Source organism: Erpetoichthys calabaricus, chromosome 17, assembly GCF_900747795.2.
Source record: "Erpetoichthys calabaricus chromosome 17, fErpCal1.3, whole genome shotgun sequence".
Classification (NCBI taxonomy): Eukaryota; Metazoa; Chordata; class Cladistia; order Polypteriformes; family Polypteridae; genus Erpetoichthys; species Erpetoichthys calabaricus.
Genome location: NC_041410.2, coordinates 85,428,590 through 85,444,599, shown reverse-complemented (window position 1 = coordinate 85,444,599; position 16,010 = coordinate 85,428,590). Strand labels below are relative to the sequence as shown.

Sequence of the window (16,010 nt, the reverse complement as noted above, 5' to 3'; positions counted from 1 at the left end):
GGCTTGAGTGGAAAACAGTTGTAGAGACTATAAATGTCAGTCGACTTAGACCGGACTATGGTATCTGCATGATCTCCTCTCACATTTTCCTTTTTAGCCAATATGGAAATGCTACATTGCGTTATTTTTGTATGGCTTCAACCTACAATGGATCCAGTATACTCTTAGTGAGACTGGCTTTAAAGGAATTGTGACACTACTCAAATATAAGGAAATTATAAGCAAAAAAATAGTAATATTTTTCTTTTTCTGTATATTTTACTTCACTCTTGTAATTCCTAATATACTTCACCTTCTCCTTGATTGTTACTTTACTGCTAAAATATTGGATGAACCTTTTCAGGTTATCTTAAGATTTTCTTTAATTTTCCTCTCTTTTTGCCCTTGGCCTTTTCTAATATCTCTTTTCGTCCTTGCTCCCATATGCCCATTAGCTCTATAATTATTTTTCAGCTGTTACTTTTTTTTGGCAAATGTGGGTGGAAATACATCTAAGAAGAGGCAGAAAGTGGATGTTCTTGAAAGAGTTAAAAAGGAAACATTTATCCAACTGTAAATCAAAAACCAATGAGAGTGTTTTGGAAATGATGCACAAGGACATTACAGTTCATTCAGATCACTTATGTTATCACTATAAACCACATAATAGGAGAACTAGATTCAAGAAATTAATAACTGAGAAGGTACAGTATGTTTGCCTCATAGCTACACTTATCAGACAACTGTAAAATTTTTACAGGTATTAAAATCGGCAGATGCAAATCAAATGATGCATGTTATATACTGTAATCTTATCATTTTATATCATGATGTGCTATTTGGGGCTGCAAAGTCTAAACACAGTCTCCTGTTACAAGAAGTTTGTTTTAATCTGCAATGCAAAATTTAAAAAGGCTACAAAAGCATTCTTGGTTTAATTATTTTCTTCCATCTGTTCAAAAAATAGGGACAATCTTACATTTACTCAAGTAGAGTCACTGAATGTCTGGTTCATTCAGACAAGTAGCCTCACCACAACCCCCCCCCCCAAGAAAAACACAAAAAGATCATTTAGATGCACACAGTGGGCCAAAATCAGATGCTCAAATTATAAGAGTTTAAAGCTCTGCTGTGCTAAGAAGAAAACAAGAGGCTTCTCAACTTCATATATGTACATATAAAGAGAAACAGAGGGGAAACACTGCCATCCAATGAGGCCCCATCTTTTTTGGCAGACAATCTAGATTCAAGTGCCAATGATGTCCATCGAACGGTACAACTCAAAGCCAGAGAAAGATGTAAAAAGGTCTTTTTTTCATGGAGGGTAGAAAGAGGAGGGGTAGGTGTCTGAGGACTGCAGGGGGTTTTGTTCAAAATTGCATCCCCCAGCTCTCAGTTTAAAGCTCCATACAGTATCCCTTCCTCTGTCTCTTCTCAATAGACGTAACACAAGTAAAAGAACACCATTTACATGAAATCAATGAAATATACTCAGAAAAAAACACCAAGGAATTAAAACAGAGGTTTTTGAAGGTGGCTAAAAAGCAGCAGATGAAACAGTGAGATTTCAAAAATATGTTCATTTAATACTCACGGGCCTCAGCGACTGTTGTAAATAGCACAACAGGCACATAAATAAAAACACTAACTGTCAGAGTGTGAATATTATACATGAAAATACATACTCAGACTAAAATAACAGACTCTATACATTATATATGTACACTAAAAAAAGGGTTTTTACTTTTTTCCTTTGCAAATGCAGCCCTTCACTAACTCCATTATACATGCTATACACATTATACACATACATATATACTTATACACACACACACACACACACTTTTAGTACTATGTATAGAAAAAAGGAACATAAACCCCATTCTACACCTAAATCTCAAATGTGCAAGAGTATGTAATACATGGATACTCCTGCAGTAACCATCTCTATGTAATGTTAGTACACAAATGATAAAGAAAATCTGACAACAAATTAAAAAAATAAATTAATTATACATATTCCATATATATATATATATATATATATATATATATATATATATATATATATATATATATATATATATATATATATAAATCACTTTGTGAAGTCTTTATTTACATGGTGCACACAAAGTTGTTGACCTCCATGGTCTTACTTTGTTTACTGACAAACAGGTACAAAAAAGTAAAACTAAAAACCCCCCTCTTTCCTGTCAGATGCTTATCTTCAGACTGCAAGTGAAGGTAAAATTAATGATGGGAATATTCCTGCTCTCTATATGGGGTAAAATGATGAACAGAGAGAATTCCCTTTTGTGTCTTGTTCTATTCCCACAGCTTGGCAGCTACATTAGCATTCCACCCACGGCCCCAGGGTCTTTGCGCCAGCCCTCTCCATCTTGTAGTCAAGGGGGAAACTCTGCCCATCTACTAGAAATAGGAGCACTGGTTGTTAATTCAGAGTCAATGGATACTTCTTTGTACTGTGGCCCATAGACATGGGGCAGGCCTTTTTAGAAAGTCAAGGTCTTAAACAATATTTCAATTTAATCAGCAAAGATTGTTTGGAGCAAACTCTCCACTGATCACTTTGAAATTATTAATTTTATTTTTGCAGTCTAATATTCATTGTAAGTAATAGAATGCTTTGTTGCATCATTTTAGTCACATACAGTATAAATGCTATTTACTTAAATTTTGCCACATCCTCAAAGGCAAATCCAAACTATCATAGAGTGCTTCAATCTGTTCACTTGTATCTAAGGCAGGGCAAATGTCAATCGCTTATCTAAAATGCATACTGTCCGACAAAATGAAACATATTTTTGATTAAGTGCTCTGCACTCTTACTATTTCCTTCTTTTTAGAATCTTCATGTTGCAAAGGTATTTAAATAACTTACATCTTAAGAAAAGGTTATATGTAGCCTTTTGGTGGTAACACACAGTCAATTGCTCGCAAAACTCTATATAACTGTTTCCATCAATTGATTGGAATTTTGAAAAATGTGCACTAACTAATTACAGCAATCCTAAAAAAAACCCTGAACAATTGCTTAATTCTAGGAATGTGCTACATGATGAAATGACACAATCTCAAAGGCTATGATACTTACTTTTGAACATTTTATTATTTTAATCTATAGAAAGGTAGCTCAAACAAATGAAATATTAATTTTGACCACTCTCATTTGATGCAAACAGTCTTACCTGGCATACAGATGCAGCTGAATTCCCCAATCCGATCAAGACAAGTGGCATCATTTTGACAAGGCATTGACAAGCACTCGTTGATATCAATCTCACAGCGAGGTCCTGTATAGCCTTTGCCACACTGGCACTGAAAGGAACCCTCAGTATTTACACATTTTCCAAAGTGTTCACAAGGATTGGCACCTGTAAAACCAGAAAAAGATAACTTATCAGGGTTTTCTGGTTAGTGTACTCAAGGACCCCTGAAAATAATCAGTTTATCTAGAATTCACTATAAAATCAAGAGCTGTGTCATGCAAAGTTTAGAAGTAAATGATTACCAATAGAGCACTCATCCACATCTTGGTTACAAGCACCCCCAGTAAATCCAGGTGGACAAGTGCATATAGCTCTCCCATTAAGTGGGTTGGTGTCACACACTGCACCTTCATTGCAGGGATTACTGACACAGGCATCATCCAGATGGCAAAGCAAACCTATTGTAAAGACAGAAATGAGGCTATGATAAAAAAAGATGTTAAGATTCCTCATATAATTGTTGTCACTTATTGGGAAAGTTGGAAATATAAAGCCTTTCAAATTCTATTACAAAAAAATCACAAGCATACACAAGCATCTAAACACATGTTAGAAATTAAAACAAAGTGCACTTAAAAGTCCCTATGTACAGGTTTGATTATAAACTAAAGTAAGTGCTCTCAGCGGTCTTGACCATTGTCTTTAAAGATTTTAATTTGCCATACAAAACTGACTCTGTATTATGTGGGCACTGCTGCACTTGGGTGCGCTAAACAACTGAAAACACATGCTGCGAAATAATTTAAAGAATAGCTTCTGACTAGCACAGTTTACTTTTAGGCTTGACTCCTACAAAAGGCTGAATATTACAAGACAACAAACCTGTTTTTCCAACAGGGCATTCACAGAAAAATGAGGCCACCCTGTCATGGCAAGTTGCACCATTGAAGCATACAGTATTGGCACAGTCATCAATGTTTTCACTGCAGTCCTCCCCAGTCCAGCCATTCACACAGACACATGTGTGTCCGCCAATAGTGTTGAAGCATGTTCCTCCATTGTGACAAGCATTGGGTTGCAGGAGACACTCATTGACATCTTCAGTACAGAACTGACCTGTAAGGAGCGAGCCATGTACAATGGAAATCATTCTTTTTTCAAAAAAACAAAACAGAGATATTTTATACTGACTAGAAAATACTTTGGGAGCCTTCTTAACAGTATTATATTCTATCACTAGATGTCACTATTTAAGCCAAAACTGACAGTCCTATCCCAGTTTCTTTGCTGTTCCAACAAAGTGGAAAACAAGCATGCAGCTGCAGTTTAAAATCAAGTTGCAGATGAATGATATGATAAAAATATGGCAACTGCACTCATAACAGAGCTTAACAATGGGTTAGTAAATACTGAAAATAGTGACTGGAATTAGTCAGCAAGTGGGCATTTAACAACTGCTAAGCAAACTAACTTACATGGAGATCTTATACTGTATTTTTTACAAAATGAGCACTACTCTCCTCAGTGTTACCCAATGCATTAGTAGTAGAGCTAAAATCTATGTACTTTATTTACTAGGACACTCTGTATTAACTTCAAGGTAAAAAGAACCAAATTAGCAGAGCATCAGTTTTTATAAGAACACTTATCTATTCCACTCCACATCACAATGTAGTAAATGTCAATTGGAATTCCAACCTGTCCACTCTGGTGCACACTGGCAGTTATAAGTATTCACTCCATCAACACATGTTCCTCCATTCATACACTTGTGTCCTGGGCAGTCATCAATGTTGATTTCACAGTTTTGACCTTCAAACCCTACAATAAAGAAAGATTTTTTTTTGTTTCCATCTACACCTTTCCTGTTATACCATAATTACAATATTAAACATCTATTTTCACCTGCACCTATTTATAGTTACACTGAAACATGTAACAACAGGCAGGTGCAGCCTTAATCATGCAGATTTAAATATTGACATTATTCCACCCCATTCTAAACAGAACCAAAAACTATCTTTTAATTTTTCATGTTAAGTAGTGTATTAGGGAATGAGAAAACAAAGTCTTCATAAATAAAAATTACTTCCTCCACACTGAAGTAAACATACATTTATTAACACACTTGCTTCAGAATATGAATATGAAACAAACTATAATGCACAGTTACATAACAAAAGGACTATCAGCACACTCATTTCTGATGGAAAAGGGGAGTAAAATATAGGCAGCTACAATAGCACTCTATATTTATTGTGGACACAAACGGTATGAATTGTGACCAAGAGATACCACAATCAAATCTTGCTTAGAAAAGCAGCAAGCAGCTCCTTGGCTGTTATGACTAGCATTCAACCTATTTTTTAGCCATCTTAGAAAACAACTGAAATGTCCTGCCAATGTTGAGTTAAAAGCTAATCTGATGAAAAAAAAGATTAAATTAGGCAAAGAGCCAACAATTTAAACTCTATAATTTCAAAATTAACTGAACAGTTCTCAATTTTCTTTTTCTTGCTGTAGGGCAAGGTGTGTAATTTTAATTGGATGCCATATTGACATTTATCAATATTAACATTTTCCTATGCTTACATATGAGACGCACACACAACAGGATTAAATACTCATTAAGCAAATGTATTAGCAAGTGAGTTTATATAAAAAAAAAAAAATTAAAAAAAAAGAAAGAAAAAGTGTTGCAAACTGCTTGCGGGAGAAAACTCCCTTCCCTCCTCATTATCTATCATGGTCTTGTGAGCCGAATTTAATCTAATCACGCCTGTTTTGAGAGGTCAGTTCCTGCATCTCCTACAAACCTTCTCTATTGCTTCCTTCCCCTCTATGTTTTATTGACTAGCTGTTGACCTCCAGGTTCTGGCAGGAAAATGAAACGGCTGATATTTTTAATACTTTATATCCTTTGCAGCTTTCTTTCACTTTCACTAATGCAAAGAAGAAGAAATCATAAACACACTCGATAGCTAGAGGTAAAATTTTAAAAGTATAAAGACTATCCTCATTGTGTAGGTGTCTAACATAACCATGAATGGATAACTAAACACTAGTTTTATCTGCATGATGTGCAGTGTTTTATTTCGGACAGTTGATTATTTTCACTGGATTACAACAAAACACCCCTTTCAATTGTTATTATTCAAACATAATTAATAAATTGGCTAAACATTCTTGCTTCAATTGTTGAAGTAAAAATGGCTAAAATCATCCCCAATAAAATTTTAATTTCTAAACTTTAATAGCCAAACCATTCCAACATCATTTTTGTTTGTGCAAAACCATTCACAAGCAATTCTAAAAAGTTTCTGTCCCGAGTGAATTTGTAATATTTTTGCTACCACATCTAATTTTCTCAGAGGTTTCATCATTTACACACATTTTTAAATTGCCCTGAAACATTCCCAAATTATTAAGGCTCTTTTAAGATAGCACTCTGTTTAAAATATCCTACCTGGCAAACATGTGCACTTGTATGTAAGGTCTCCAGTCTGGCCACAGGTACCACCATTCATGCACTGTGATGGAGAGCATGGCACAGAGATCACCTCACAGGCTCTTCCAGTGAAGCCTGGTTGGCAGTGACAACGGAATGATCCAATGGTATTGACACAGGCACCTCCATTTAGGCATATGCTGGCAGTTCTACATTCATCAATATCATCGCGGCAGTTTTTCCCCTGAAAACCAGGTGGGCATGAGCAGTTGTAGCGGTTGTTCCAATTTACACAGCGTGCACCATTGGCACAAGGATTGGTAACACAGGCATCTATCAGGGAACAATCTTGACCTAGGTAAAATAAAACAAAATACATCATTATATTTGTGATTGAAGGGGACAATATAGTTTCTTTCCTACTTAAAAAATTTCTTTAATAAATACCTCTAAATCCACGCTGACAAATACAGGTATGCTGGACTAAGCTATCCAGCACCGAACTCCGGCATTCAGCTCCATTTAAACATGGTGACTTGTAACATGGATCCTGAAACTGGCAAAACTCTCCTATAAATTCACGTCGACATCTGAAAAAGGAAACAGGGAAGGAAAAAAAAAAAAGATCAGATTAGCCAGATCTCATTATTTAGTTATATTCATAAATATCAATTTCAGCCCTCAAATAACAAGGACAGCAACAGAGGATAACCAATGACAGGAGAAGTTCAGTATTATAGCTATTGCGATTTGTAAATCCACATGACTATAACAATACTAGCTGAATCCCTGAAGGATAATCTGTCTCTGGTGAACTCTGTCAGCCAATTATTTTTTCCCCGCCCCATGTCCCTTCTCTTAGACAATGATTCAATTAACAAATAAATCCATGGCTTCACTATAACTCCCCTGGGATTTGTAACACAACATTTCTGCACTCAAAATTCTTCAAATAGTGAGAATGATATTGAGCCATTATATTTTATACAAGCCAATAAAGCTGAGGCCAGATAAATCAATGCTAAAGACACATCATATAATTACCTAGGTCTGAAAGAGACACACCACAAATGATTAACACAAATAGCTAGACTATATAGTTTAACTTTTGAGAAATTTGACTACATCATACTACACCTAATTCAACACATCAATAAATGGAGCACTGACAAGTGAAGTGAGTGACACAGGGTAAAACAAGGAGATAGAGGTGGAGATTAAACCAGTAGAATGGAGGAACATGTGCATATGTGAGAATTGCTACTGAGCTGGGAAAAAATAATTTACCTTTATTTGAAATAGCGCCTTTCATACTGAAGTAATTCTTTATTTCTATAGAAGGTGACAGGGACTGAACTGGAAGGGAGGATTGCTGCATTGGTAAATGTGTCATCTCAGCAAGAACTGATAATTCAGTAAAATAATTGCTTGGTTCCTTTATTATTGTTTTATATTTATATTGCCTACACTTTATTTGTCAAGTTTATTTAAAAAACATCAACATTTTTGTTAGAGATTTTATATTTTCTGCTCTACTTTGATGATACTTCATAAGGTGCTGGTTTAGCCAAAAGAAAGCAATTTTGCATCCATTGGCTAAACCGAATGTGACAAGAGTATGAATAAAGTTATAAAGAGATGCAATTGATAAAATAATAAAACATAACATTTAAAAACCTGTCAAACCCAGTTCACAAGATGTGGCTACAGCCTATCCTGGGCTGAAGGCAAGAACCAACTTTAAACAGGGCAACAGTTCTTCACAGGGTTCATTCATGCAAAGATCCACAATTATGTACGCATTCATTGGAGAAATGTACAAAGCAAAAGATCAGTAAAGAAAAAAAGATATTTTCAACGAAGCCTTCCCCATTTACATCTAATACCTCCAGAAAAATGTAAACGAGTTTTAAAAAGCATCAAAATAAAAATAAGGAGACATTCTTCATTGTAGTCTTAAATAAAAAACTAATGCTTGGTCTACTTTTCTTCAAGACATAATGCAGAAACTCAGAGCCTCAACTATCATAATAACAGATAACACAATGTGAGGGTTGGGGTGTTGGGGGTGGAGTGGTTGGCGGTGTAGTGCAAAACTGTTATTCACAAGGCATTAAACCTACCAATATCAACTGGGCTGCAGCACTTGGCACAACTGCTGGAAAAATACAGTAAAGACCTGTTGGCTCTTTCAGTCTTGTTCTGTGCTCTACACTGCTTCATACAACATGCAGTGCAGCCACTGGATCCGGCAGCTTGTTCTCATCAAAGTGTGGCGGTCGAGTTTCAGACTCCAAAGGGGAACAAGGCCATTTCCCACACTGTCAATCCCCCATTCCCCCCCTCTCATAAAACCCACTCTAAAAACATTCCCAGTAACCCACAGCTGGATTTTCTCAATCACTCGAGACTAACAGTGCATTCTTTACTTATTAGAGACACACAAGAATGAGACAATTTTTTAAAAATGCTTTTAAAAAAAAAAAAAGATCTTGGGTGGTCAGTTATTTTTTGGTTAAAAAATGTGGTAAATTTATCTTGGTATTTCTCTCATGTAAAATTTGACTCTCATTTGCAACTAATAAAATAATGTATTATATAGCACTCTTACCTTCTCATAACTTTACACAAATTATACCTTAACTAAAAATGAACCACTAATAATTAGGTCACTGCCTCAGTGATGCTTTCATATTCTTTATTACTCATATAGTTCTCTCTCAAAAGACACTTATACCAGGTAGATTTTGAGTCATTAATTAGTCTAAATAGGGGTATACACATTTGTTTCCCCATGAGTTCATCCTTCTTGTTACCAGATCAGGTATCAAAGTTTTGTCTTCAGAGCTGTTAGATAACTGAGCTAACCATCCATCTACAGGACCATTCCTATACATATAATAAGCTGAAAATTTCCAAGCAATATGCAATCAACTGACTGATAGACTGTGCTATTCTGAAAATGTACTGCACATGAAGATATCAGATTAGTTCTACATGAGTTATACAGCTGCATAAAATAAAACAGATGTATCTTGACACTGTATGTTGTCACTCATGTATGAATTTACATAGGTCAGGGATAAGAAAGGGCTGGCACAATAGCTAACAACAGGCTTCACAGCAAATTCCAATAGTTTCAGGATACATTAATAACAAGTATATTGAGGACACAGCTCCATTCTGCTGCTGCTGAGGTGACTATTTCTGTACAATAGTTTATCAATTTTTTTTTAAATTTTGCAGTGGTTGGTATAATATACCACATTTTCAACAAGCAAACCAAATTTCTATGACAACTGTGGCCAGAGAGAAATGAATAGTTTCCTTTGCCTTTACCACAAAGCTTCTTAAAATCTGTAATAAGTCCAAATTTAAATTATAATATGTGTCAAAGACTATTGTGAGACTGAGATTTTCCACTTCTATAAAAAAATGTTTTGAACACACAAACACACACTGTAAGCCTTTTTGTTATCTATTCGGACTACAAATACCTGCCTAAATTAATTGGGTCAGTTCTCTGTTAATCCTTCTAAAATTTAAATAAAAACTGCAAATGAGACTGTGGATAATGTGTTAGTGGTAGTAACATAATATACTCAGCCATCCATTTTATACACTTCAAAGTTAAAGCACAAAACAATTTTCTTTTCAGTATTTGTGTTTTAAAAGAACAACTATGAACCCCTTTTATTCAGTGAAAACCTGTTTTTGTTGCTGTCTTATCAAGGTGGAATATATTCTGTATATAACATAATAATCTCCTATTAAAATACCTTACAGTAAAGGCCAATATCTAGTCATCCATTTTTTCTGAAGGTAGCTTATTTTCAGCATTAAACACACTTATTAGGATTGACCTGTGTGATAATGCTCTGGGATCCAAGGTTGGTTCAAGCTTTATGTTTGCTGCTGCCAGGATAGGATTAGACTCATTGTGACAATGTAAATGCCAGAAACATTCCCATCATTAGAATGTGGAACAATAAAATGAAAAGAAATTCTGGACATGCAGCTATATACATATTTCCACCAACAGTTTAAAATAATACAAACAAAGACCAAAACTTGAAAGCAAGGTTAATATTTTAATGGCCATTCTGGTATAATCACAACTAGCAGGTATTTCCTCAAATAGCTTAATTTCTTTAAAATCAATCTTATTTTTCCTCAAAAGCATTCCTCTGTCCCTCCAACTTAACTTAAACATTCTCAGTGGTTTTTATTATAATCACTTCTTTATTTTAGACACTATATGCTTTGCACTAAAAAACAGTGTGGAAAAACTATACCAACTATCAAAATTACAAGGAAGTGACCTTACTCAGGTTGCATTCTTAGAAATAAAACCTTACTGAAACTGAAATCAATATACAAGGGTGGAGTTGAATCCCATTTATTTACTTTTCTGTGATTTTTGTAGCATACACTTACGTTTAACGACTATAAGTGGTAACGAAGGAAGGGGTGCACTTTAACTGGAAGTTAGAGACTGGTTTATTTTAGTCATCTGCATTATATTACCTTTTCTCTTGATTTCACTGAAATTATACTAAGGAGGTGACTGCTGTTTGGCGCCATCTCAGTTTTGCAACCCACGTTAAAAATGTCTCTTGATTAGATAGTTTTGTCTTTTGTTTTCAACTTCTTTATCCTTTTGTTTTTTGAGCCGGTTTTGAAATTGCCAATTTATTTTATTTAAACTTTCTCCTCACTTTGTTTTGAAGAACCATACTAAATTCCATCTTGGCTCTTTTTAACAACTCAAGAGTAGTATATACACATGTTATGAGATTAACAAAAATACTTTTTAACCGAAGAAGTGAATTCCAAATTTGGGATGATGTTGAATTATCAGTAAATTAAAAGATGGCATCTGCACTGAATCACTAAAATAGGCATTAGGCAATATTGTATAGTGACTAAGGCACTGAGGTTTAAATTACAAAGCTGCAGATTTATTTTCAAGTGCTGCTTTACTGTGTACCCCTGAGGAAGAATTACTTGACCTGCCAGAAATACATCTTTGCATCCATCACTAAACTCGTACATCACTGGGAAGGCAATGGCTACACTCTCATCTTTCCCTCAAAATTCTTCTTTCACCTTGATGTTGAAAGGAAGCTCTATTAATTGCACAAAGATGAATTGTAAAGGAGAAAATTAACTTTGATTTATCAGTTTATAGTTGGTGCCTGTGGAAAGCATCGACACATTGATTGCTAAAAACTAGTTTTGAACTAATCTGAAACACAAACTAACATAATAAGTTGTCATTTTAAAAAATTGCCCGTATCCATTATGAAATTGTAAAATCTAAATTCTGCATTATGACATACCAAAATCCAAACAATTCAAGCTTCCCACACAAATATTCCAAACCAAATCCACCAAAAACTCTTACACTGCCAGTATATACCAAATGCTCCAGGCCTCTGCTTGCTGTCTTTTGATGTTAACAGAAACCAGATACTACATAACAGAACAAACTTGGAAGAGGAAAAAAAATGAAACAAAAGAAGGCCTCTAAGGCACATCAGGAAGGGCTCCATCACAAGGTATAAGGTATCAAATAGGAGTAAAGTTTTTTCCTTATAAATTACTGGACACATAAAAGATTGAAAGCAGCTAAATATATTAAAGTAAACAGATGACTATGAGTACATGTTCTAGTTGAATATACAATATGCAAACATCAAAGAAAATCTGTGGTTTTGAGGCATAATAATAAAAAGAATAAAAGAATGTACATATTTTCAAGAACAACATTTTCCCACATGCCATTTGTCTTAATTCCAGTTTCCTGTTTATTTGAACTATGAGACTTCATGAGGTCTGTTTCCTTTTCCCCCCTAATTCACAATGAAAGAGAAAGCAGGGAAACAATATGCCCTGCTTTCTCCAGTCATCAATGGAGTAGAAAACGCATAACCACTCTAGCTCTCAGATGAAGGAGGAAAAAAAGGCACAAAGTAAAATAATCTCTTAAACAAGAGAGATAAACAGACAGACAGAGACAGATCTTTAGGAAACTGCATTAACCCAAGCCGTACTTTTTTTACATGTATGTAATATTAAAAACTGCACAAAGTAAAATGGTATTTCTGAATGTATGCACCATGGACCTGAATTCAAGTCCTCACAGGAGAAGATGACCATGTTATCTCACAACTAAAAGTAAGTCAGAAGGAGAAAATTACCAGTACAACTTATAAATGCCAAATAATGTTTATCCCAATATCTCCAATAACATTAACATTGTGGGAAACGTATTATACTAGTGTTAAACTGTACTTCAGAATTATGGACACATTCCAGTTAATATGATATAAAGGACAAGTGGAAAAAGCAAAAAAATATATACGGATACTGTATTCACAATGAGGCATTACGATTATAAAGGATTTTAACAAGTTGCATACAGAGAAGCACCAAGTCTTAAAGTCATCATCACAAACTTTCAACAGCATTTGATCAGTTTATCTAGTAAAAGGATAGTAAATTCTAAGGTGGCAAATTAGGGGGTGGAACAATCCTAGTTTGTAGAATTTGATAAGGATCAATATCTGGAGATCCTGAAAAAATGGTGATTACATTTTTATCATTTTATCTCATACAATATTCATTTATTTTAGGAAGTAGTCTTAACTGTCACAAGTCTACATTGAAATAAGTGTTAATAATTTGATCCTGAACAGTTCTTATTTTGAAGTGCTTAGAGGTTGAGTAAAACCAATTTTGATAACATTAATCTCTGCAGTTTTCTTTGTGAAAAGTACTATAGTTCCAACATTTCGTAACATCTTTATTACGCCACTTCGCTACATGAGCAATAGGTCTAAACTTCACTGGTGCTAAATCTCCATGGTGCCTTTTCAACAATATCTGAATCTGTCAAACTCCCTAGCCCTGCCACCCAGTCTTGAAAAAAAGAGAGCGAGTGAGAGAGACAGAGGTCATAAGTCAAAGGTCACCAGCCTGATTATGATGATAATGTCACCCAGGTTAAGAGTGGGGCATTGAAGGAGGGGGCTAGCATACCAATATCCCTCACTGTCTCAGTGGGTACGTCTCCTTTGCTGTAATCCCTGTCTCCTATGCTGAAAACTCCCAGCCATGTTATTGAAGGCTCAGATCCCTGTTGCCATGGATTCCTCACAGGCGAATGAGCAAGGCTGACACCCTACCAATCAAATGGAAGAAAAGAGAAGCAACCCCTGCCCCCCACTATTTATCATAGGATGGCTGGGTTTATTTAGAAGCAAATTAACTATGTCTGGAATCTGGACATCTCCTAATCCAATACCGACAAGCTGGGGTGGAGGCAACAAAAGAGGGTGGGGGGCACAAACTTAAGATTACATTTATACTTTAGTTTGGTAAAACAAAACACAATGAAAATATCAAGACACATGGTAACAACACTTTATTCATTTACAGTAAAATCAAACACTTTTGAGTATATTTATTTACTTTGTGTATTAAATATATGACTATGATGATATTTAAAGTCAGGAATAAACAAAGGATAGCATTTGGTGTTTTTCTCTCTTCAATAGCTTCATTCTGTAAGACCGCAATAAGAATTAGTGAAATTGCACAGATTAAACACAGCTTTGTCCCTGCAGAGATTCTGGCATGCAAACTCTATTTGAGTTGGCATTTCAAATGGCTCACATCCAGCCTACGTAAATGAAGTAGAGTCATGATCTTCTTGGTCAAACAGTGGCCAAACCTTTAGTCAGAATATTGGCCTTGTTCAAAGTTTCACATGGTGAATAGTACTCCAATATTTTACTCATCTTACTTTTGATGTATAAGGAGAGAAGTTTGAGTACATTTCTTCAGAAAAATGTACAGTATATATGGCATTTTTGTCTTATCACGCATTTACTGTGATGTTATTTCAATTTTTCTTTTTTTGTTATGCAAGTCTGTTACAGTGCAGTGACCAGACTGTGTCTAGAGATAGCAACTATGGTTACTACCCAAGCTACAGAAATTCCTCAGCTAAGATGGTCAGGCCGCTAGGATGCCCACCCTGCTAATAGTCAATAAGCTTAAGGGTCCAGAGTGAAACTGATCTCAAATGGAATGATGTTCTTTCATCAAGCATTTTAACTTTAAAAGATTCAGTGTACAATGTTATAACATGATGCCATACATGTGAAGTAGCTATAGTACATGACTGATGTCATCAACAATATCAGCCACTTTAGGTCACAGAGGTTCCTATTAATCTTGAATAGCTAAGTCACTTGTGCACATGACTAAAAGTGGAACAATCAATGCAATGTTCAAATTTTGATTAAAGGTTGGACTACCTGCTGCAGATTCTAAAGGCATATCCATCTCTTAAAAAGGTGGCAAAAGCATGCACGGCCTTTTCTGAGAGACATAAATGTAAGCAGGGAAAAGAATAACAAGTGTTCTGTGAGCAAGCATGTTATAGTGTTGTGTTTGCATCACATTCTCAAATAACAATGCTCCTCAAATGCAGAAGTTCTCAATTATCTTGATAACTTAAATTACTTGTGTGTTTATTCTGAAGTGAGGCTATGAACATGACCACTGGGGTTCAATCCTAACCTAGGTCAAATATTATATATAATACATTTCACATTGGGTTAGCACCTTCCTTAATTTAACTCAACCAATGACATATATAAGGGGCTGACCCAATGTGAAATGTATAAATGTATTAAGGAAAAAGGACTCTCTACATCAGAGAAGCTATCGTCTGACAATATTTCATTGAATAATCCAATTATTCATTCTTTCTTTCCACTGAACACCACATATATTTTAGAAACTTGGAACAACCTATTAGAGCTACTCTATGAATATTATATGCATCATTACCAAGATGGGCACAACTCCAAAGAACTTCAAAGTTATAGTACAAATGTTTCAGCATTTTCAGAAGTTAGGTACTGGTAACATAGGTAAAGTTTCTCAGAGTCAGGCAGTCAGTGACATAAACTGAACTGAAAGTCCTCTGTGTTAATGCCCAGTATTCCACTAGGCCACACTGACTCAAGGAGGACACAGAGAAAAGGGTAATGTAACAAGCAATATGGTTAGCAGATTATAGATCTATGCAATTCATAATGAGGTGAGAAAATGCTGTATTAGAAGCCAAGGGTATATGGATCCAAGTTTGATTCAAAGCCCCGTAGCCTTCTGTACGGAGTCTGCCTACTCTATTATTGTCCTTCAGAGGTTCACAATCTATAGGTATGGAAATTAGGTTGAAGATTCTAAACTGGGCCTGTAAGAGTGAATGCAAGTGTCCAAATGCAACAACTGGATCCCCCTTCTCTCTGTATGTTTCTGCTATATGCTTG

The 16,010-nt window shown here is 35.3% G+C and overlaps 1 protein-coding gene across 2 annotated transcripts in view; it reads right to left on the bottom strand.

Moving 5' to 3' along the window:
- notch3 (notch receptor 3) overlaps positions 1-16,010 on the bottom strand; it is a 92,890-nt gene that overhangs the window by 33,889 nt on the left and 42,991 nt on the right. For both annotated transcript variants that reach the window (XM_051920869.1, XM_051920870.1), the window contains exons 3-8: positions 7,108-7,250; positions 6,679-7,014; positions 4,911-5,033; positions 4,095-4,328; positions 3,515-3,670; positions 3,192-3,377 (exon numbers count right to left, since the gene is read on the bottom strand). In XM_051920869.1, coding sequence (XP_051776829.1) covers positions 3,192-3,377; positions 3,515-3,670; positions 4,095-4,328; positions 4,911-5,033; positions 6,679-7,014; positions 7,108-7,250 — 1,178 coding nt within the window. The remainder of the gene's footprint in view (positions 1-3,191; positions 3,378-3,514; positions 3,671-4,094; positions 4,329-4,910; positions 5,034-6,678; positions 7,015-7,107; positions 7,251-16,010) is intronic.